This window comes from Sciurus carolinensis, chromosome 14, assembly GCF_902686445.1.
Source record: "Sciurus carolinensis chromosome 14, mSciCar1.2, whole genome shotgun sequence".
In the NCBI taxonomy this organism is placed as follows: Eukaryota; Metazoa; Chordata; class Mammalia; order Rodentia; family Sciuridae; genus Sciurus; species Sciurus carolinensis.
Window position 1 is genome coordinate 3716290 of NC_062226.1, and position 23852 is coordinate 3740141.

Sequence of the window (23852 nt, forward strand, 5' to 3'; positions counted from 1 at the left end):
CTACTCAGAGAATTTTAAAGCAAAATCTAAGCAGAGTATTTCATCTGTAAATTATGTGTGTAGTTTTTAATATGAAAAGTAGTCAATTTCTCTTTAATCAGTTAAAAATTTAAACAGTACCCTTTTTTGCCTACCAGGTTGACAAAAGTCAAATATTGATCTGAGAAATGGGCAGTGTTAGCAGAAATATAAATTGTTCAGCCTTTTTGTGGTATCTGTCAGTCAAGTTAAAAACACAGATCATTTGGCCCACCTCCAAGAATCTGCATTATTGCCTTGAGTGAAATATAATGAAAAATTGGAAAGCCCAAGTATCCTTTAATAGGTGAATGGTTAAATTAATTATGTAGAACTGTGCAGTGGAGCAATGGGAAGTCAGTCAAAAGATGAAATAGGTCCCAGATGCCAGCATAGAAAGGTGTCTGCAATACATTGTTAAGTTGGAGAAAACAGACACACAAACATGTCTGTGTGGATATGTGAGTGAAGACACCAGCAGGGAAGCTGAACTTAAGGGTGTTCACATGAAGAGTGGGATGGGGTAGGGGGTGAGGAGGACTTTCACTTTAATTTTGCATACTTTTTATTTAATATTTTTATTTTTTACATACTTTATACAGTCCTAATTTTTAGCAATAGTCATGAACTTCTTGTGATTATAATAAGTAAATGAAAGACCATTTCATATGCTTTTAGAATATTTAGGCAAGTTTGGAATTACTTTATTGTTAAACCCAAACAAATGTAGGGAGGCACAAACAACATGCTTCATGAAACTCTGGGTAGCATATAAAGAAACACCTGGACTTTGTGCCTGCCAGCTATTTGAAGTAAATTTAGAATGTTAAAATAAGTAGTGTTATAAATTACGCTTTTCTGTATTTAGACCGTGGTCCCATGCTTGTAAACACCTTGGTGGATTATTACCTGGAAACCAATTCTCAGCCGGCATTGCACATCCTGACTACCTTGCAAGAGCCACATGATAAGGTAACTGCCAAAATGTGGTAGGAGGGCATCAAATGTATTCTTGAAGAGTCATGTAACAGCTTATGTGCAAGTCCACAGCACAGTGTGTCCAGAGCTGCTTCCTGCATCTTCCATATGCCATGAGGGATGTTATTCCCAGATTATGACAACAAAGAAAAATAATGTTTCCCGAGAAGTTTGCAGAATAAAACCTATTTCAAAAGTCTTTAAAGATCTTGCTATTTAACCCTGGATGTTCCAGCATCCCTTATATAGGAATACATGCACACGCGCATGCACAAACACACATATATATCCATTATATGCCTATAAAATTGAGGAGCAAGAGAACATAATGGGTTAAGGAATTCTTGTAATTCCAGTAATGTACTGCATACTGATCTCTTGGCCCATAGTGTGCTCATCTTTAAGCCCATGCTTTGAGTAGGATTTTTAGGCTTTTATCAATATGGGAACATGCCTCAGTACAGGTAATGTGGCTGATTAAGGAATCCTGCTTTCTAGCTCTTGGAGGACTTCACTGTGTTTGTCTTTTGTTTTTATTTTTGTTTGTGGTAAGTAGCTAACAAAGCATTGTAATTGCAGACTTTGATAAGTCTTGAGTTATGCATGAGAATGACAGCCCTGGGATTTGAGTACCTTGCCATTGTGTGCTTTTTACAGTACATCGTGGTTTTTTTCTTTACCCAGGGCTGTATGGTAACTTGCACTACTGCCTGACTTTTATTTGGGGCCAAAGTGTGTATACCAGGTGTAGCAGTGAGTTGCTTCCTGCAAGACCCTTTATGGCTTCAGTAGCCTGCCACAGACTTGGGATCAGTGGTTCTTAAAAAAGTGGAGTAAGACTGCAGAGGCAACCCCCACCCCTTACAGCTCTTTTCTTTTCTTGTTTTTATGACTCAGATAGTTTTGAAAATCTTGGATTTGATCTTTTTACCAGTTTACATCAGAGGAAAGACTTGAGAAAGCGGAGTCCATCACTCATAACTGTGTTTGGGTTAACTTCATCTTTAATGTGAGGATGTCCTTTGTTCTTTTCAGCACCTTTTGGACAAAATTAACGAATACGTGGGCAAAGCTGCCACCCGTTTATCCATCCTGTCGTTGCTGGGGCATGTTGTGCGACTGCAGCCATCTTGGAAGCATAAGCTCTCTCAAGCACCTCTTTTGCCTTCTTTACTAAAATGTCTCAAGGTAGGGTGTTTGTAAGAACTTGTATGAGATGGCATTGTAAATATTGTCTCTGAAAAGTTGACTGACTTCACACAGGCAAACTCAATGTTAACTTTATAGTTTAAAAGCTTGTACACTTTCTTGGTTTTTCTCTTACTGGAGTTGGTACTTGGTGATTCTCAGTACATTGCTACAACCATTGAATACCTTTTGTCTGAGCAGTGAAGCAAAGTTTCAGTCAGATGGTGTCACCTTTATGTTACTGTAGACTTCTTGATCTCAGAGCATTGTCTCACCTCTCTCAGTTAAAAACAGGCTGCATATTCTCTTTTAACTGATAGCAAATGGCTTACCCCAGCACCCCCCCCCAAAAAAAAAATGACTTAAAGGTTCTTTTAACCATTTAGAGGCATGTTTTGACAGCTGCTATTTTTTTGCACTAAATAAGAAGTACATTTTTCTACGTAAAGAGTCTAAAACCTGGGCTGGGGAGATAGCTCAGTCGGTAGAGTGCTTACCTTGCAAGCACAAGGCCCTGGGTTCAATCCCCAGCACTGAAAAAAAAAAAAAAAAGAGTCAAAAACCTATATAGATTTTATTATCTTAGTTTTGACAGTGGTTTGCTGAAATACTCAGGGTCGTTGTCTTAACCTGTTTTAAGCGCTGGACTTATATACTAACTGTAAAATGAGAAATTGTGGTTAACATTAGCTGTGCCTCACAGCGACATGGCGTGCCTAGTAGTGTTGTTCTGGGATGCAGCGCCTTTGGGTTCTTCTGATAGAGCACCATGCATGTTGATTTTTTTTATCCCTAGGGGTGGATCCCAAAGAGTCACATTGGCAGGGTCTCCTAAAGCGTGCATTTGGTGTTAAGAAAAGCAAGAGCAGTTGTTTGTTTATGTTTTTATTTATGGTGCTGCTGTGGATTGAACCCAGGACCTTGCCTTGCAAGCACAAAGCCCTGGGCTCAATCCCCACCACTGCAAAAAACAAATAAACAAACAATCAATATATATATATATATATATATATATATATATATATATATTTAAAACTTTATTTCTAGAATTGTAGAGTCCGTTTCCAATAGGAATAATGGATGTCTTAGCCTCCATGGTATTATCTTGATTCATGTCTTATTTCATAAACCTTAATTTCAGTTATTCGGCAAACATCCATGATTTAATTATGGGTCAGGTGAACTTCTAGAGCAAGTCTAAGCTGATTCATTATCCATTGGGTATTAAGTGTCTTCAGTTAGCCTGAAGTTAATTTGAATTGATCCTTAACCCAAAAGCATGGTCGGATTTGTTTGTGGGTCTCTAAATACTAAGTTGCCTTCTTAGTGCTATTCTGATATCTTCAATTGTACTTCTGTAATAGTCCTTTAAAAAGAAAAAAAGCAGTGACTTGGACTGGGGGTTTGACTCAGTAGTAGTGTGCTTGCTTATCAAGCATGAAGCTCAGTGTTCCATCCCTAGTACTGGCCCCCACTCCAAAAAAAACCAGCAAATTACTTGTCAGTGTGTAGTTTTTTTTTTTTAATTTACTTAATCTGACAAAATTATCTTAGAATTTGGTTGAGTGGATGAAAACAGAGCAACATGCCTTCTTCCTGTTTCATCCAGGTGCTATGAGTAAGGGGTTCTGAGGGAAGGACTTAGGGGTTCCCAGACCAAGTTCAGCTCATCTTCTGGATGAGGAAGTACGGAAGTGGTCCTCCCAAGTTCACCACAGTGTAGCTAGGGCTCAGTACTTCTGTTGTATCCACTGCTGTGTCTCCTCAGATCCTTAGGACCTGGACATGAGTGTGTGAGGAATGTCTGATTTATGACCCTGGGTGCTGAGCGTGCACTGCACCTGACAGGTGTTATTGTCTCTTGCCCTCTGTAGATGGACACTGATGTCGTCGTCCTCACAACAGGCGTCTTGGTGTTGATCACCATGCTGCCAATGATTCCACAGTCGGGGAAGCAGCACCTTCTTGATTTCTTTGATATTTTTGGCCGTCTTTCATCATGGTGCCTGAAGAAACCAGGTACAAATCTCTATATCCTGTCAGCCTCTGCCAGGTGAATGCTGCTTTCCTACTGGTCAACAGGTCACATGCTGTGAGGGAAGGATGTGTGAAATTTTATGGGTGAAGTGAGTGGTGTCCACTGGACAGATGAGGAAATGCCTGGGTATGTCCTCTACAGGCATGTGTGAGAGGCATGGCTGGTGAGATGCCTTCCTTACATTTTTGGCTTGAAAAGATTAGTTGTCAGTGACATGGTGGCAGGATGTGAAACTTCCTGATTTTTTGTAGTTACGTGGAAATACACCATCCGTCTCTATGGCTGCAGATACAGCCAAGCTTGTGGAACGTTTTTGTCTCGGTCTGCTGATCTTTTGTGACAACAAAGAGACTTTGGTTCTGATAGCCTGTTCCTTGTATATGTAGAAGGAGGAGGGAAGAAGCAACATGCCCTAAGTAGCATTGGAATTGGAGATACTTTGGTTTTTTTTCCTGGGATTGGCAGTAGCACAATTCTACCAAAGGATGGAGGAGCTGTGAGCCTACAAATTCCATATTGCTTGTTAATCCCAGCGTTGGTACTGGTTTGGTGGGAGAGTACTATGTCTCCTGGACAGGACTGGACATTAGGCATGGGCACAAGCCATGCCAGCATGAGTAGTAGGACCTTCTCTGGGAGAATGGGCAGTCTGTCTGTTGTTGTGGAGGAGCTGGGGTTTCTGTCAGTTTCTCCCGTGTCAAACAGTTGAAGCTAATTTCTGGATACTAGTTTTTTTCTTTTTCAGTCTTTAGTTATAAATCTGCTAAGCCTACATCCTGATTTCAAAAGGTTCTTACATGTTTGTTCCACAAACACTTGAACGTTTATTACATGCCAAGCCCAGTACAAGACACTGGGCATAGAGAGGTGAGTAGGACAGTCCTTTCCTCAAGAAACACCTGCTGACCTGCACAGTGGAAAGTGTAAATATGAATTGTAGGAGGTCGACTGTCATTAAAAAAGTAGTGCTGCATTTTGAGAGTGGTTGGGGATGGCTGGAGTGGAGGGCAGAGATTAGGTCAGTGAGAATCTTCCTGGGTCACACTGAGTAGCTTGGAGCTTATCACGAGGCTGTATGTAGGGAGCCATCGATGGATTTGAAAGTGGGGTGTCTGATGTGTTCAGGTCTGCAATTGAGGAAAACTATGACTTGTGTTCTTGAGCAAGGTGGGAGGAAGTGTGCCTGTCCGTTTTGCACGTGTCAGTCTTGTGTGAATCTTGTTGATTTCCTTCTTAGGCCACGTGACAGAAATCTACCTTGTCCATCTCCATGCCAGTGTTTATGCCCTCTTTCATCGCCTTTATGGAATGTACCCGTGCAACTTTGTCTCCTTTCTGCGTTCACACTACAGTATGAAGGAAAACTTGGAGACTTTTGAAGAAGTGGTCAAGGTAAGTTAATACTTACCTTGCACTGAGTGCATTATTCAGATGGGCTACATTTATAACTTTTATATTAAATGGGAGAAGTTTTTAAAAGAAATCCAACCTTCCTCCAAAACCCCAACCCCATTCCTCTGCAGCCACTAATTTGCCATCTTTATGATAAAAGATTTGCTATGCTGGACATGTCATAGAAATGAAATTATATAATGTGTGCTCCTCTGTGCCTGGCTTCTCTTACTTAACATGTTTGAAGGCTCATCAATATTGTAACATGTATCAGCATTTCAGTCCATTTTATTGTCAAGTAATATTCCATTGTGTGGACATGCTACAAAAATTCACACCTATAATTTGTCTACCCAAACTTTTCTAGCCAATGATGGAGCATGTGCGAATTCACCCAGAATTAGTGACTGGATCCAAGGACCATGAACTGGACCCTCGAAGGTATAGAAACTAAACTAATGACCAACTGTTTAAGAATCTCTTGAGAGATTGATATTGTTCCAGGAGCTGTCCCTATGGAGGTATTATTGAGGACTACAGATGTTTGACTTAGAGAATCATTTCATTGGTTGATTAGAAGAACTTCATACAGCTGGAACTTTATATGAGCTTGAAGCGTGTTCCTCACAGAGGATAAGTAATTCCACTAGCAGGGTAAGGGAGGTTGCAGTGCAGGTGCCTGTCCCCAGGACTTCTGAAAGACTTAGCCCTCAGTGGTGCCAGTAACTGAGTAGGGCACGAGGTGAAGTAGGCGACTGAGAGCACGTGGACTGCAGGATGGCTGTATTTTGAGTATTGAGCCTTCCTGGGTCCTTTTTCCATTTGGCATAACCAGCTGTCTTCCACCCTCCACGGGGCCCTGCAGAAGTTTCCAGTTTTTGTTCTCTGGAGGTACTGAACCTACCTGTGAGGCTCCTGATTTGAGGATTCCAGACCTAGTGCACATGGAGTTAGGTTGAGACTGAAAAGGAAGAAAATGAAGGAAATTTGGTGGGCTGAGCTGCAGGAAGCTCCATGGCTAGCAGCCTGGCTTATGCTTCCCAGTGAGGGGATAGAGCCCTTTAGGGGAAACAGAGCCACAGATGTTGACCTTTGGGGTCTCCCGCTGAGGAGCATGACTTGCTTCCTGATACTTCTACAGCAGGTCTTCTCTACCAACCCCGCCTCTGTCATGTATCCTGTCAGCTTAAAACAAATTACTGTGAGGTATGTTATAAGTAGAGAAGTACAGAAAATGTATGTGCAAAGTTTAATAATAACACACAAACACATATAGCCAGCTTTAAAAGTAGAACATTTCTAGTATGTTAGGAGCCCACCATGAAACCCTCTTCCTCCTTGTTCCCTGTTGACCTTAGACAGGTACTACTCTTGCTTTTATGTTAATTATTCTCTCTGTTGTCTTTATAGTTTTACTGCATGTATTGTTTTGTTCTTTAAAGCTGATTAGGAAATCAATTCTGGCTAAGGAAGTCTTGTCACTAATAGGGGCAGTTCCCCAGGGACTAAGGCAGGAATGGTGTCTGAGCCTTGGTCTGGCTTCACCATTCTTGGAAGAATAGGAGTGTCTTCAGGGACATCATTGCACAAGGTCAAAGGCCATAAATGAGGCCTAGGAAGCGTAAGATCTTCCTCAGAGCATCTAGCCAGACCTCTAGTGGGCGCCAGTTGTTAGACATGCAAACATGCTATGTTTACATGGCAAAGGAAGGTAGCTGCTTGCAGCTCTCGGGAATGGGTCAGAACAGGATCCTTCTGTGGCATAAAGTGAATGTCCTCTGCTGATCTGCCAGAGAAGAGAGACTGGAACTTCAGCAGCATCTGAAGTATTAGAAGACAGGTTACCTAGGCCAGGGTCACCTGGCTCTGTCCCTTGGTTTAAAGGGTAGTATAGGGCAGTGAGAACCGTGGTGAGGGCTGGGGATGTGTCTCAGTGATGAGTGCTTCCTTAGCACGCAAGAGGCCCTGGACAGGATCCCCAACACTACAAAAAACAAAGGGCCTACAATGTGCCCATCTCTTGGTAGGTTGTTCTAAACTGAGCTTGTTGTCTCCTGTGCCTGGTGACCAGCTGTAAACCTATGTCCTGGGGCGTGGCCTTGCCTCTCTCCTGGGCAGCACATCCCATTACCTATATCCTTGGCTTCTTTCTTGGTTTCCTTGGGTTCCAATGAAATGTGTCCTCTAGAGGCATTTGGGAAGGATGCCATCCTTTGGCTTGGTGGAAGTTGGTCTCCTTCAGTGGTTGGAGGCAGTACTCCATTGCCATCCTGCTGCCAGGTTTGCTGTGGAAATCCAAAGACATCTTTACTCCAGTTCTCTGCACTTGCTGTGGTTTTCATCTGGGAGCTGGGAGACATCATCTTTGTTGGCACTAGGTGCTGAGGATTTCTGTGGTATACACTTGTGCCAGTCTGTTCTCAGTTTTTAACCAAGAAGCTCTTTAAGTTCTAGAAAACTTTGTGTTTGGTTCCCTTTCCCTGATAGTCTCTTTTCTTCTAAAACTGTTGCTATTAAGATCAGGACCTCTTGGAGTATTACTCTGCTTTTCTCTCCTTTTTTTTCTTTCTGTCCTTTTATTCCACTCCCGTTGATTTCCTTATGTTTGACTTTTAGTCCTACTCTTACAGTTGTCATTTCTACCACCACATTTATAATGTCTGAGTTCTTTTTAGTTCTCAGAGGGCTTCTTTTTATAGTAACCTAGTTTCGTTTTGTGGATGTAATCTCCTTTTCAGATGTTGACAGTATTTTTGTCTTGTTTTCCCTGCATAGTCTGTTTCTTCTAAGCTGCTTTCTTTTTTGCTTTGATTTGTTCTTTTTAAATCTTGGAGGTTTTCTGCAAGGATTTGGTGATATGCTTATGTTTGGATAGGAACACTTGAAAAGCTGTTTTCATGGAATGGAACTTGTTGACCTTGCACTTTGTTTTGTGTTGATCTGAGCACCTGGTAGGGTTTCGTACAGCAGTATTGTTTTTTTCTTTTGAGTTGGTCAGATTTTTAGAAGAGTCTCCTGATCCCTGGACTGGTGAAGGTCTGACAACCACTGAGGGAAGCAGTTGTTGGTGTGGAGGACTTGATTGGCTTGGGCACTCAGGATGTGTGAGCTTGCTTAGTCCATATGTCTGGAATGTGCTCATGCCCCCACCTTCTCTGGAACACTTCACCCAGAAACTCCTTGTTTTATTCCCTCCAGAGAATAATTCAGATTTCTGGTGAGAAAAGAGCCGTTGCCTGTGAGTGTAGAATTGGAAAGGGACTTTGGGGTACGTGGTGCTCCTGTAGCGGCTCCCACTGTGACTGCCCTGGGGTGAGTTGATCTCATTCTGCTTGCTGCTTATCGAGGCTCGGTGCCTAAGTTCTGTGCATTAGGGTTTCACAGTGTAAGCCAACTCTCTATATCTTCAAAGCATTGGCAACTTGGGACCTGGCTTCCTCTAGTTTGCTGCCAGTTGCCACTTGCCTTCTGCTCTCGTTTCAAACACTGGTGTTTTCTCCCTTCCCCACAGTGGGCTTCAGAAAGTTGTGTAGTTGGGTACAAACTTACAGTCAGCCATGTTAACTTGGAGGCTTTCTCCACCAGCTCAGAGCGCCTCTCGCCAGGCCCTGTAGGCCATCTGACTTTGGAAGAAAGCAGACCAACACAAAGAGAAAAGGGAGCTAGAAGTACTGGTGATCCAGGGAGCAAAGTGTCCTCAGTAACTTCAGAGAGACAGTGGTTGTGCACAGACATCATAAAGACCAGGGTTCTGAAGAAAAGCACTGTTCAGAGACCAAAGAAAGAGCCTTACAAATTAAAAAGGATGGCCAATGTAAACACGTCAGCAAAAGAATTAGAAGATGAAGTTGAGACTGTTTCATAGAGCTAAACAAAAGGGTAGAAATGGGTATACCTCTGGAAGATAGATAGAATGGTGAGTGCAGGAAGTCCAGCATCCAGTAAAAGAGTTAAAAAGAGAGGAGAAAACTTGGTGGGAGAAGAAATTGTAATAGAAATAATAATATAGAAACATTCCTTGGAATTGAAGGACATGAGCTTCCAGATTGAAGGGGCTTATTTTGTGCACAGCCTTTTCAATGCAAAATGATGCCACCAAGTCTCAAGATTGTGAAATTTCAAAGTACCAGAGTATGCACTTGTCTAACATCTGTGAGGCCCTTAGTTCAGGCCCCAGCACCACACACAAAACAAAACAAAAACCAGAAATAAACCTTTCAGAGAAAGTAAACCATTTAAGTAAGGATTTGAAACCAAAATGGTGTTAGCTTCTGAAACCCTTCAAATGTGAGAGAAAAAGATTTTCAATCTAGGATTCTATACCCAGCCAAATTTCTATCAGGGATGAGACACTTCTAGATAGGCAAGGCAAGGACTTAAATTTCCTCCCATTTAACCTCATCCAGCCCCAGGAGTATGTCTTCTACCAAATTGAGAATAAAAACAAGGAAGAAAACGATTCGGGAAACTTGTGAACCTGATTTCGAAGAATGATCAAGGCAAGTGTCAGGATAGCAACTTCACGGTAGGTGAGGACGGAGACCCTGTAGACTGGGAGAAGAGGCTCCAGAAGGGAGTTCTCCTGGGGCTGACTAATCCCATAGATATTTGCATTTCATTATGAGAAAAGTTACGTTAGGCATTGTTTGAGAGCTGCTTGAATAAACTTACGGAGAATTCATAATAGATACATAGAAAACTGAGGGGAAAAAATAGAAAAAATTCAACTCGGGGCCAAACCAAATGAGAAAGTAAATGTTATCACAGTGTTTTCTTTGCCTGAGCTGCAAATAGTATTTATATAGTCTTAATAATTATTGAAATCGATTTGGGAAAAAAAAAAAAAACAGATAAAATTCTTTTGAGAGCATTGGGGAGGGAGGAAAAGAGAGATGGCAGTGACCTCAGTCTTCACCTGTAACAGGGAGTTAATAGATGAGGTCTGAAAGTCTTATCAAGAAAGGAGAAACATAGGGCATATTCTAAGGAATTCAGAGGCAGGAGAGTGATTCAACTAATGGAATTAGAAACTGTAACCAGAGGGGTTGTCAAAGTGGTGTGGGAGGAAATCTTCAGTATTGTACCAACTTTTTAAAGCACAGCCTTTTCAATGCAAAATGATGCCACCAAGTCTCAAGATTGTGAAATTTCAAAATACCAGAGTATGCACTTGTCTAACATCTGTGAGGCCCTTAGTTCAGGCCCCAGCATCACACACAAAACAAAACAAAAACCAGAAATAAACCTTTCAGAGAAAGTAAACCGTTTAAGTAAGGATTTGAAATGAAAATGGTGTTAGAATCTAAGGTGTTGTTGAATGTATATGTACTTACATTTTATGTATATCTGAGAGAAAAAAATGCCAAATAAACTAATATGCACGACTGTAGCTTCCAATTTCAGAGATATTAAAATATGAAAAGTTCATTTTAGAATCAAGGAGATATAGTGATATGTCACTTTATTTAAAATAAAACATTTAAATGTATTCCTCCTTTATTGTGATTCTCATTTTCTTCTCTAAAATCAATCTTCTCGTGTGTACATGTGCATCCTGACTCTCACTCTCAGTGAATCACTTCCCAGGCATGCTGAGAGTGCATGAAGGGAGTCCATGCCGGCAGAACTCAGGCAGCGAGAGCCGGAGGAGCACATGAAGCTGCAGCCCCACAGCGGAAAGGCTCGCTGCATAAGGAAGCTGCCTGGGTTCCCCACGCCTTGGGTACTTCATCTCTGTGTTTAATACCTTGTTTTCAACTTGTATGATTTAAGGAGCATTCTGCAACAATAGTGTAGGAGCACATGTTTGTTTAGGGTGAGCCAATGGAGCACCCTTAGTGTTGTGGGCTCCTTCCTGTAAATTTTGAGACAGAAAATGAGAATCCCTGTTAGAGTCACTGAGTCCTTGGAAACAACTGTTATCTTGACTTTTGCCTTGACCATGGCTCTGTCAGGTCCCCAGTTTCCTATAGTCTGTGTCCTCCTCCTCCTAGATTTTACCCTTGATTTCAGAGAAGACATGTCATGCTTCCAGGGCCAGCTGAGGCTACATGTCCTTGCCCATCTAAAAGTGTCTCATCCCTGATAGGCAATTTGGCTGGGTATGGAATTTCTAAATTATAAAGCTGTGTTGTCTAAAAGAAGGAAATCTTATACTTGAACGGTATTATATCTTAAATATTTGGTTAATCATTAGGGCTCTTGTAGAACATCTGGCAAACACTGAAGAGTTAAAAGAGAAAAATGAACATCATCCATAACTCCAGTTCTTTCTTGTGTGCACAATGCTGGGGATGGAACCCAGGGCCTCGAGAATGCTAGGCAAGCACTCTGTCTCTCATCTGCACTCCAGCCTCTGGTTTTTAAAATTTAATACCTAGTGCTGTCATATCTGTTTTGGGGCATATCTGAATCGTTTTGTATCCTTTTTTTATTTAAGATTATATTCTGAGCATTGTGTCATTTAATATTTGAAGACATGATTCTTTAGTATAGCATATGATTTATAGACAATAAAATTAATGAGTTACATTTTGACAAAAGTTAGTCACAGTGAAGATCATTTCCATTGGCACAACAAGTTTCTTTGCACTCTTAACCCATCCCTGGCAACTTCTATTAAGCCTGCTTTTTTTTTTTTCATGGTGGTATGCTAACATTTCTGCCGTAGAATATATTCCCTCGGTTGTCCTTTGACTTATTCCCTTTTGCAGGCTGTGTTGAACAAAGTAGTACATCTTGATGTCTGTCTGCTTCTGTAGGATGAATTACTAGAAGTGAAAGCGTGGCTCATGTGAACAGGAGCCTTCAGACAGTTCTTGAAATGCCAACCCTAGTGGGAGTCTTTCTGCACTATGTTTCTGGTCTAGGGATGGGTGAGAAGAAGCTCCAGGTTTGTGGGAGACTCCAGGACAGCCTCAGCTGTCTGGTGCTTTTCTGCTCTCCCTGGGCTTTGGCTACCTTTGTCCTCTGGTGACTCTTCTGCTTGATTTGTTATTTTGAGACTATGCCTAGTCTTCGTTAATGAAATTTTTCTTTCAGATTGACTTCTGTTAACTTGATCTGACCATTTTAAATAGGGAAGGTGAAGATATGGGTTGAAGATGAACAGCTTCTACTTTATGTTCTCACAACGTTTTACACTTGAGCCAGCGTGGTTCTGCATCATCCTTTGCTAACCATAGTCCCCTGCCTGGCACTGAGCTGCCCCTCTTAAGTACTTGCTGTAATTGAATAGAGTACCATTGGCTTTATTTTGACTTTCATTGTCTTTTCCAGGTGGAAGAAATTAGAAACTCATGATGTTGTGATAGAGTGTGCCAAAATCTCTCTGGACCCTACAGAAGCCTCGTATGAAGATGGCTATTCTGTGTCTCACCAACTCTCCACTCGCTTCCCTCATCGCCCAGCTGATGTCACCACCAGCCCTTATGTTGACACACAGAATAGTTACGGTAAAAAGTGATGTTGGTACTTATCTGCTTTGCAACTTTGGGAAGCATTGTTTATCTTTTGTTCTTTTCCTAAAGTAACACTTACTTCACTTCCTAGGAACTTTTCCCTGAATGTTTTAGATTTGAGTTTACCTCCATTTTCTTCTGACTGGTTTCTCTTTCAAGTCCTGATCTTTTTCCCAGTAGTACTCTCACAGACTTTGTGGCGTGTCCCTAGCACTAACAAAGAACGGGTTCAAGTGCTTGATTCTGGGCCCCCCATAAGGAATCTCTTATTTCCAGGCACTTGGGGTGAGACTTATGGTGCTGTAGCTCTGACACAGTGTGAACAGGTCTGGACAGTGTAGAGCTGGATTTACATCAAACTCCTGGACTTGATGTGTAGGTTGCACTCACTGGAGCTGCCAGCCGTGTGCCTCTTTGTGATCCTGAGACTTAACCGGGCGTCAGACCTGGTTTCACTTTAAAGAATTTTAAATGCTGTTAATTTGTCCCCAAGGATTTGGGGAAGCCTCTCAGACTTTCAGATATGGAGAACAGAGTATTATCAGATGGTCTAGAGGACTGTCATGTTTTATTAGAATAAATAACCCAAAGCCTCTTCCTCCCTGTGTTCTTCTTTGGTTTTAGGGAGCGCTACTTCCACCCCGTGCTCCTCTTCTCGGCTGACGTTGCTCAGTACGCCCGGGCAGCTACCTCAGACTCTGAGTTCCCCGTCGACACGGCTGTTACCTGAGCCGACACAAGTATGGTGCCAAGCAGTGTGCCTGTTTCTCCCCTACCTTATAGTGAAGCTGACCATCTTGGTCAGCATTTAGTATGCGGTTGGGAAGTTGTCATGCTCTACATTTCGGGAGACATATTTAAGGACCCTTGACATGAGCAGAGAAGGTTACTGTTGCTACTTGGGCATCTCAGAGTCTAAATATGCAAAATGCAACTTGTGTCCTGACAGAGCGTTAGCAAGATGCTTTTCCCAGTGAGGTTAAATTTAAACCATACATGGGCTGTAAGCCTTGTTTTGGATATAGTGTTCATTCACCATTGCTGACCACTCACTCTGTTTACTTCCCAGGCTACTCTTTGGAGTCCATCTATGGTTTGTGGTATGACCACTCCTCCAACGTCTCCTGGAAATGTCCCACCTGATTTGTCACACCCTTACAGTAAAGTCTTTGGTACAACTGGTATGTATGTCTCTCTTGTATTTGATTGGTTGGTTTGGACTTGCCTTTTATGATAGAGGAGCTTTCTCTTAGATCTTGTAGTTTGGGGACTTTTTGCAATAGTAAACTTTTTGACACTTAATGCAAACTTCTAGGCTTTCAGAATGAGTGCAATGAACTGAACTGGGGGTGGGAGGGAGAGATAGAGATATTTGGATCCCTAGGAGTTACTCTAGTAGTTTTGTTTGCAGCAATAGGCTGAGAAGAAAAACCAGTTTTTCTAATAGTTGGGCTCAATTTTTGCATGTATTTTGCCTTTGTTTCTGAGCAGGTGGAAAAGGAACTCCTCTGGGAACCCCAGCAACCTCTCCTCCTCCAGCCCCACCCTGCCATTCAGATGACTATGTGCACATTTCATCCCCCCAGGCCACAGCTACACAACCCAGGAAGGTGCGCGCTAGCTTGTCCCCTGTCTCTGCCCAAACACGGTAACTCACTTGCTAGCCTCGCTTTATGCCAGACAGAATTCCAGGCTAGAATATGGTGGGTCTGAGTCCAAACAGTTTCTAATAGACTGATCAGCAGTTCTCAAGGTGTGATCTGCTGACCTCTGGGATCCTGAAACCCTTCTTGGGAACCGAGTGGGTCCAGCCCGCATTCGTGTTAACACTAGTTGTTATTTGCTTTTGCGGCTGCGTGCATTTGTGTGATGGTGCAGAAACAATGGTGGGTAAAGTAGTGGCCACTTGGCACAAATTGAGGCATGTTCCAAGCTGCCTCGTAGTCGTTATTGTTTAAAAACAGGAAAGAAAAGAAATTTAAAAACTTATCCCAGTACTGCAAAAAAAAAAAAAAAAAAACTTATGAGCATTCTATATTAAGCAGTAAGAGTTACTAATTTTAGTAAACCTGAGAATATGTTTGTTTAATATTCTTTGTGACAAAATAGGAAATATAAGCCAAGCATGTTTACAGCATACATGGCCTTGGGCCTTGGGCCCTTAGGCCCTTGTGGAGTGGCTGGAGTTGGAGTCGTCCGAGCTGCTTTTCCTGTGGAGCGCCCGCTTTATTTGAAAGTATGGGTGACTGATAAGCCGATTCAGACTTGAATATTTGGCAAGCAGTTTCCTCAACAATGAATCAAGTCTGCCACTTCAAGAAAAACCACTGACAGTTATGTTTGCCAGTGATAAAATTAACTTTCAAGTGAAAATTAAGATACTAAACTGTATCTGCCATCATGACTTGATAGCTTTCCCAAGACTTCTATGATAAGATCGGAAAGTCTTGGGGATCTTCATTAGTGTTTTTGATTCCTTATTATTGTACAGTGAACTGTTTCAACACTTGGAAGAATTGATAACTTAGTTTTCTAAGTGTCCTTTGTATGATGTTACAGAATCATAATAGGTAAAAAATGCATTCAGAATACAAGATTGACCAGTGGATTTTAACACAGTATGAAAAATTAATTGATAATGGTTTCAGATTTCACATTGTAACTATAGAAACTGCCACTTGTCAGGTTTTAGTGTAGTAAGGGGATTATCCACAATTACATAAAAAAAAAAATCTGTCAATATGTATTTATTAAACACAAAGCCCTAGGTTCGATCCCCAGCACCGCAAAAAAAAAAAAAAAAAGAATATGTATTTATTGTTTACAACTACATATCTATGGGGCACCAGATTTTCTTCATATACTTCAGCCAAAATAATATTCTGCAGCAGATTTAAAGTAGAATTAGGTACGAGAACCTAACTTTCATTCAGCCAGATAATAGAAATTGCAAAAATGTTACTAGTTCCACTATGGTTACTAAATTTGTTGCTCTTTTGGGAAATATAGTTATTTTTCATAAAAATATGTTATAGATATGTTTGTTTGTTTAGTACTGGAGATTGAACCCAGAAGTGCTTAACCACTGACCCACATCCCCAGTCCTATTTTTAATTTTGAGACAGTCTCACTCGACGGCTTAAGGCCTTGTTAAGTTGCCCAGGCTGGCCTTGAACTTGTGATCTTCCTTCCTCGGCTTCCTAAGTTGCTGGGATTACAGGCGTGCGCCACTGCACCCAACAGTTTTGTTATTTTTTAGTCAATAACATTTTAAAAGATTTCTCAGATTGGATCAATACAGTGACAGTTGGCAGATTTAACTATGTAAACAGAAGCTCTTGAGATTCTGTATTTTTAAGAATATAAAGGCAAACTGAAACCAAACATTTTGAGAACCACTGGGCTAACCTTAAATTCCCTTCAGTGTTCTAGAGAATGTGTGCTGCATTTCCCTATGTGATATAAATGATGCTGATCTTTTCAGGAGGAGAGAACAGATTCTGCAAGGCCGTGTCTGCACAGACAGCACCATCTTCCAAATGACAGAGGATTAGGTAAAATTCCCTGGGTAATGATAGACCTTGCTTGTTTTTTCAGATTGGATTATGTGTGTTTAAAAGCAAAGTTAGGTAGAAACACTGACATTTTGGAATAGCACAGAGCCCTGAAGCCTGGAGGATGTGAGAAATAGTGAATCCAAAAGTCGACCTGTTAGCATCGAAAAAGTGTTTAAGCAGTTGCCCCCAAGTGCCACTAATGGTTTTGAACTGGTCACACTGTATGGTTTTAATCTGTTTTCAGAGACATTAAGACCTGAGGCTTATATTTTCTATGGGGTTATTTTTGGTACCTTTAGATGATTTAGAGTACTTCAGCCTTAGGTATTCTCCGGAGAGGCTCGCCTCCAGCATCCTCAGATCTGCAGGAGGGATCTTCACAGACGTGTTCTGCTGCAGTCCAGGCAGCTTTGCACTTGCAATGATTAGTGTGGATCTTTGACTTGAGTTTCCTCTGGTTCTTTTCAGAAGAACTACCTGGCAATAAAGGTTCTGTCACTCTAAGTGATCTTCCAGGGTTCTTAGGTGATCTGGCCTCTGAGGAAGACAGTATTGAAAAAGATAAGGAAGAAGGTAATGTACATAGACTTGCCGTGGCATGATGGATCTTGATCCTCATTCTGTCACCGAAGGGGGATCTGGAATCAACAGTCACTGACTTGTTTGGTTTTTCTTCTCCTGGGGTTAAAGTTGGGTGTTTTATTCTAGGACCCATACTAAGTAAAGCCATGCCACTTTTTATGTCCCTTTGGGTGGTACTGGGCACTGGTACTGGGCAGCCCCTCTGGATGGCTCTGGTGCTCAACTACATGGACTTGCCTCAGTTCAGTGTTTACTAGGGCTTCCCTTGTTTCCTGCCCTCCTTCAGCTGCAATATCTGAAGAGCTTTCTGAGATTGCTACTGTGGAAGCTGAGCCCATGGTTCCTCGAGGGGGCTTTGACTCTCCCTTCTACCGAGACAGTCTCCCAGGTTCTCAGCGGAAAACACATTCGGCAGCCTCTGGGACTCAAGGATCCAGTGTGAACCCTGAGCCTTTACACTCCTCTCTGGACAAACTTGGGCCCGACACACCAAAGCAAGCCTTTACTCCCATAGACCTGCCCTGCAGTGGTGCCAACACCAGCCCTGCTGGGGACAGGGATCGCCAGACTTCTCTGGAGACCAGTATCCTCACTCCCAGCCCTTGCAAAATTCCCCCTCGGAGGGGAGTGGGCTTTGGAAGTGGGCAGCCTCCCCCATATGATCATCTCTTTGAGGTGGCCTTGCCAAAGACTGCCTGTCATTTTGTCAGCAAAAAGACCGAGGAGCTGTTAAGGAAAGCAAAAGGAAACCCCGAGGAAGACTATGTGCCCTCTACCTCCCCAATGGAAGTACTGGATAGATTGATACAGCAGGGAGCAGACGCACACAGCAAGGAGCTTAGCAAGTAAGTCGGAATATGCCACCGTGTTAGACACACAGGAAATGGGAGGGAGGGGCGGGGGGTCATTCTTACCTCACCAGAGGCGGCTGGTCTGCCATGTCCCACCCAACCTTCCAGGCACGTCATCTTCACTTCACCAGTGGTTTTGTGTATAGACCATTTTGTGGCACTCATCTGTGAGGACACTCAAATGCTTTCACGTTTGCTGTCTGAAAATTGGAGGTTAAAAATGAGGTTGTGGTATCTCGAAGAATGGAGGAATATTTGTTGCAATTCTTCCCTGTTTGCAGATTATTGTTTTCTGTTTGGGTAGCACAGTTCATTAGGTGGGGAAAATAGAAGTTCAGGTGGCCTGCTGCTTGCCCACCAAAGGTGTGCAAGGGTTCTTAGAGAGAAGGCCACCATGCTGCCTGAGTCTTTCTGTCATAGGGGGGAAAGAGATAAGGAAATAACCTGTCCAGAGTTGGAATCCTCTGCCATTTCTAAACAGGCTCTTGGGGAATTCTAGTTTTTATCTTTCTCCTGGGTAATATCCTAATGGGGAATTTGATGGGAATTGTAACTGTTTTCTTTTTTTTTTTTTTTTTTTTAATTTTTTTGTACTGAGGATTGAACCTAGGGGCGCTTAACCATTAAGCCACATTCCCAGCCCTTTTTAAAATTTTATTTAGAGGCAGGGTCTCACTGAATTGCTGAGGCTGGCTTTGAACTTGGAATCCTCCTGCTCAGCCTCCCGAGCCACTGGGATTAAAGGAATGTGCCACCACTCCCAGCAGGATTGTAATCTTAAACTTTTTCTTTATTTTATTTTATTATTATTATTATTATTATTATTATTTTTTTTTTTGCGGTGCTGGGGATTGAACCCAGGGCCTTGTGCTTGCAAAGTGAGCACTCTACCAACGGAGCTATCTCCCCAGCCCTTAAACTTTCTCTTTAAATGAGATTTGGTTAATAGGCTCAGGAAACTGACCTGCTTTTTTCTTGAAATTGGACAGTGATAGCTCCTCATGTATGTCTCTGTGTAGAGGGCTGGAATTAGCCTTCCAGGTTCTACCGCTTAGTGTCCTGGGAGAGCTGACCTTGAGATGTAGGCCACACTTGAGCAGAGGAGCTTGGTCAGTGTTAGGGCTTCCCCTCTCTGGAGACTTGGTCATGCCAACCAGCTGCCTGCCCATTCCATCTGCTGAGCTTCCCCTCCAACTCCGTGCAGCCTCGCTGGTTAAAACTTTCTTAGGCCATTGTAGATGCTGACCACAAGGAAGTGATTGAACCTTGCAGCAGTTGAAAGTCCGGATATGTTTTTTCTGTCAGATAAGTAACTTCATTATTCCAAAACTTTCCTCCTAGATTGTCCTTACCCAGCAAGTCTGTCGATTGGACCCACTTTGGAGGTAAAGTTGTTACTTTAGCACAACACCCAGCCCTGTTGGTTCCTGCTTTCTTGTTGCCCATGAAGGCGGTGCCCTGTAGGAGCCATCTCCCCTTGGTGCTGCTCCAGCCAGCATCTCTTCTTGGCTAGAGAATCTCCAGTGTTTCCAAGTCGTATTTCCTGTTTTTGAAAAGTGGCAAATACCATGTGCCTGGGAGTAGAAGTGCAAAAGTGCCTCTGGCCAGGCTTCCCTAAGAAGGCCCAAGTGAAGTGAATGTGCTGGGTAGTCTCCAGGGGAGAGCACGGCAGGGAAGGAGTGCCCTGCAGAGAGGGAGGTGGAAACACATACCTGCAGTTGCCTTTGTGCGGAAAAGAAAGCTCTCAAAGAGCCCCCTCCCACTAGTACAGCCTTTACATTCCTTTCAAAGCGGGGCAGGTGGAAGTGCTTTTCCCCTTTTCTAATGGTGGCTGTTACTGGTCACTGTAGAATGCTTTGTCTTTGAGAGAAGACTGTTTCTTAAGCCCACATTGGAGGGGCTTGATGGAGCCAGGTACAAAAGCCATTTCTACCACTTCACTCTGCTTTAAAACCAGGCTCTCCTCCTTCAGATGAGATCCGCACCCTCCGAGACCAGTTGCTGTTACTGCACAACCAGTTACTCTACGAGCGCTTTAAGAGGCAACAGCATGCTCTCCGCAACAGGAGGCTGCTCCGCAAGGTGATCAGAGCAGCCGCTCTGGAGGAGCACAATGCCGCCATGGTGAGGAGGTGGGGCTGGGCTGGGGGTGCCAGCTTCTCCAGAGCAGGGCCAAGTTGTCATGGAAATTCTCAGTCCCAGCCCTATTGCTGGGAAGGCTGGGACCAGGTCCCTTAGTCTCTGAGGTTCAGTCATGAATGGCTACATCTTAGAATCCCCTCACAGTTTTCAGAAATCATGGGGACAAGTGACTTTTTGTGTTAACTTATAACTGGTAATTGGCTGTGGTAATAAAAGGGGTCGAATGGTTTTTTGCTTCAGATGTGAAACCAGTCCCACTCCAGCTCTTCCATGGTGTAGACTTTCAGCTGTATGAGGTGGGTGTAAAGCCCGTGAGAGCTGGAGTTTGAGGGTTGGCTCTGCCGGTCACCACCATAGAGTAGTTCTTGGGCTTCTTGAACCCTTGCTGCATGTATACATTCCATAAAATAAGAAATAATAGTAGCTGTACCTACATCAATTTGTGATGGTTAAAAGAAATTTCAGAAAGCACTTACCCCATGCTGGGCACGCTTATGTGTAAGTGTGGGATAAGCATTCAACACTTTAGTGAACTTGGTACTGTGCATTAGAGGTTTTAAGCCATTGTTTGTAATTCAGACCTGTTCGTTGGAAGCTTGTGTAGATGTGGATCCCTGGGAAAGTTTCTTAAGCAACTTATAATCCATTTGCTAATGTGAAATGTGGAAAATCTTCACCTAAAGCCAGTGTGACAGTAGTGGACCACCAGACTATTGAGTCTGCTGTTACAGTTCCAGAGTAGGCACAACTGTTGAGCATATTTGCAGCTGGTGTTAAACTCAAGAAGCACCGTCCATGTTGGATGGCAGTTAAAGTGATGACATCTCTGATCTCTGCTAGAAAGATCAGTTGAAGTTACAAGAGAAAGACATCCAGATATGGAAGGTGAGTCTGCAGAAAGAACAAGCGAGATACAGTCAGCTTCAGGAACAGCGTGACACTGTGGTAACCCAGCTCCACAGTCAGATCAGACAGCTGCAACATGACCGAGAAGAATTCTACAACCAGAGCCAGGAATTACAGGTATAAACTGCAACACCAGCACAGTCAGCACGACTGGGAGGATGGCAGAGTTGTCTTGGTTGTTGTTATCTGGCTCAGCTCAACAGAGATGGATGCTTTGCTCTCTGGAGTCATGACCAGTAGATTTCACATCCAGAAGCTCTTTTTGAGGGCAGAGGTTCCTTTCCTTAGTGTCCTGAATCTTAGGAGCCCAAAGAAATACTTGTCACTGCCACTTATTAAGTATATCTAAACAACTCAGTGAGTATTGATGGCCTAATGACTTAAGAACTGTTTGAAAGTAATATACATACATTTTAAAATGTTGTCAATTTCAGTTTTAAATAACTAATTACAAAGGTCCTGTGTGCTTCTTGGTACCACACAGCATCTGGACCTTGGAATCAGGGGGGACAGTGACACCTCATTTCCTGTTTCCTATTGGTTTCTCGTGGTGTTTTTTTTTGTTTTGTTTTGTTTTGTTTTGTTTTTTAATCACAGCAACCATCAAAAGCCCAGCTTTACAGAGATAGGGCATCATCCACAGGTGGAGAGCACCATATGACGCTGAAGTGTGGGCCACCTCCAACTAGTTAGTTAGTAGTTCACACAATGTCCCACAGATGTCACTGTGTTTCCCTCAAAAAGGAAGCCATCGATACAGTATCAGGTGCATTCACTGTGCAACTGCAGGGCTCTTGGGCGCTGCAAGTCTTTGGGTCTTTTTTTTTTTTTTTTTTTTTTTCTGTTAAGTAGTAAGGGACTCAAATTAACTGTAACTTATTTTTAAAAACTTAAGTCAAATGCTGATGGCCAGAAAATAGGAGAGCAGCTGAGGAGCTGAGCATTCTGGTTCTGCCTCGGTTGCTGCCATGCAACTGGGGGCCTGGCCTGCTGGTGCTACTGTAACTCCAGGCCTGTCTCTTTGGGTAGACGAAGCTGGAGGACTGCAGGAACATGATTGCAGAACTGCGTGTGGAGCTGAAGAAGGCCAACAGCAGGGTGTGCCACACCGAGCTGCAGCTCAGCCAGGTCTCTCAGAAGGTGAGGAACTAGGTGGCCTGTAGCACTGCCTGCTGACCCTCTTCCTCCAGGCGAGACACCCTTAGATTCATTGCTTGAGTCTTTGTCAGGCATTGTATAGGAGCAGTTCTGTCCCTCCCCACCTTCCAGGGGACATCTGGGAATGTCTGGACACGTTTTTTGTGCTGCTATTAGTGAGTGTTCAGAGGCCAGGTGCTGCTGGATATTCTCTGTTGCGTGGACAGCCCCCCTTACAGAGAGGTAGCCACTGAGCCCTGGGCCGCCCACCACGTGGAGCCTATTTCAGCACCTTCTTTACGGAAACGTGAATCACTCTGGGGGATTTGGTGAACTCTCAGTGCATAGTTCACTCAGGAACACATGAGTTTCCCAGGGTGTCCCACAGATCTTTTGGCCCTGTCCTGCTGGTTATGTGTGAGGCCACCTGCTCCTGGTACCCTGTGGGTGACCAGCTTTGCCATAGTGTGTTTGTGCTTCTTCCCCTTTCCACAGCACAATTTTTAAGTGTGTTTTTGTCCATTTTGGTGACCCTTGGCTGCCTTCCTCCCCATCAACCGTGATGCCCAGAAGTGATCCCTTGTGTGCCACCCAGGTGCTAGTCTGTGTTGTCAAATATTTTTTACTTTACTTGCTTATGTGTTTTGGTTAGCTCTCAAATAGTGAGTCGGTCCAGCAGCAGATGGAGTTCTTGAACAGGCAGCTGTTGGTGCTTGGGGAGGTCAACGAGCTGTACTTGGAACAACTGCAGAACAAGCACTCAGACACCACCAAGGTACGTGGTGCTCATGGAGCCAAGCCTTACTAAAAAAAAAAAAAAAACTCTTTGGACCCAGGCGACTGTCACATAGAAGAGTGTAGTGAATTGTTTCCTAAGAGATGGGCACAGTGTCCTCACTTTCCTCAACCCTGCCCATCAGTGAGGTAATGCCCAGCTGTCCTGTGAGTGCTGTCCCCCTGTTGGGGGGTTTTGAAATGGAGTCACTATAAGTGAAAGCACCTGATGGAATTGCCCCCTCTTCTCCCCATGTTCACTGCAGAGAGGGGAGAGAAGAGGGTGGGAACCAGTTCTGTTGCACACACCTCCCAGGACGGTGGGCATGTACCAGCGTACACCCATGTGCATGCCGTCTTTTCTTTTCAGGTGGAATTTGATTTCTGCATATGGTAGTTCAGTCCTGGCAACAAGACTGGCAACAGGATACTCTTAAATTAATTAGCACCTCCACAGTGGCGTCCAGACAGTTTTATGTCACTTTATAAATAGCCTCGGGTGATGTTGGTGAATGTCTTGGGAATAGAATTTTAATAGCAAATGTTCAGATGCTTCCTGTCACCGGCTTCTCCGTCACCTGTGGGCTTCCTTTTTACTATTTCTTGGTCTTGTGCTTTGTAGAATCTTTTTTGGCCACATATACAGAGTAGTCTTGGAACTGGAAATATGTCATTTTCATAGTAGTTTCTCCTTATTTCAGCCTCTCTCAACCTCAGATTTAGACTCCCTCTGGAAAAATACTAAGTGCAAAACTTTCTCTAGAAACCAACTATCATTTATTTTGAAGGTACAATGGGTTTGGGAGAATAAAGTTTGGGGAACAGGCCT

The 23852-nt window shown here is 43.1% G+C and overlaps 1 protein-coding gene across 6 annotated transcripts in view; it reads left to right on the forward strand.

The window, feature by feature from the left end:
• Window positions 1-23852, forward strand: part of Tsc1 (TSC complex subunit 1) — a 55014-nt gene that overhangs the window by 23171 nt on the left and 7991 nt on the right. For 5 of the 6 annotated variants that reach the window (XM_047524607.1, XM_047524605.1, XM_047524608.1 and 2 more), the window contains 17 exons: window positions 887-990; window positions 2032-2184; window positions 4059-4203; window positions 5460-5614; window positions 5982-6055; window positions 12893-13068; window positions 13699-13814; window positions 14144-14255; window positions 14566-14684; window positions 16559-16628; window positions 17100-17204; window positions 17500-18058; window positions 19406-19449; window positions 20022-20188; window positions 21047-21229; window positions 22142-22252; window positions 22902-23024. In XM_047524607.1, the coding sequence (XP_047380563.1) occupies window positions 887-990; window positions 2032-2184; window positions 4059-4203; window positions 5460-5614; window positions 5982-6055; window positions 12893-13068; window positions 13699-13814; window positions 14144-14255; window positions 14566-14684; window positions 16559-16628; window positions 17100-17204; window positions 17500-18058; window positions 19406-19449; window positions 20022-20188; window positions 21047-21229; window positions 22142-22252; window positions 22902-23024 (2516 nt within the window). The remainder of the gene's footprint in view (window positions 1-886; window positions 991-2031; window positions 2185-4058; window positions 4204-5459; window positions 5615-5981; window positions 6056-12892; window positions 13069-13698; window positions 13815-14143; window positions 14256-14565; window positions 14685-16558; window positions 16629-17099; window positions 17205-17499; window positions 18059-19405; window positions 19450-20021; window positions 20189-21046; window positions 21230-22141; window positions 22253-22901; window positions 23025-23852) is intronic. The other variant, XM_047524610.1, reaches the window with a different exon arrangement.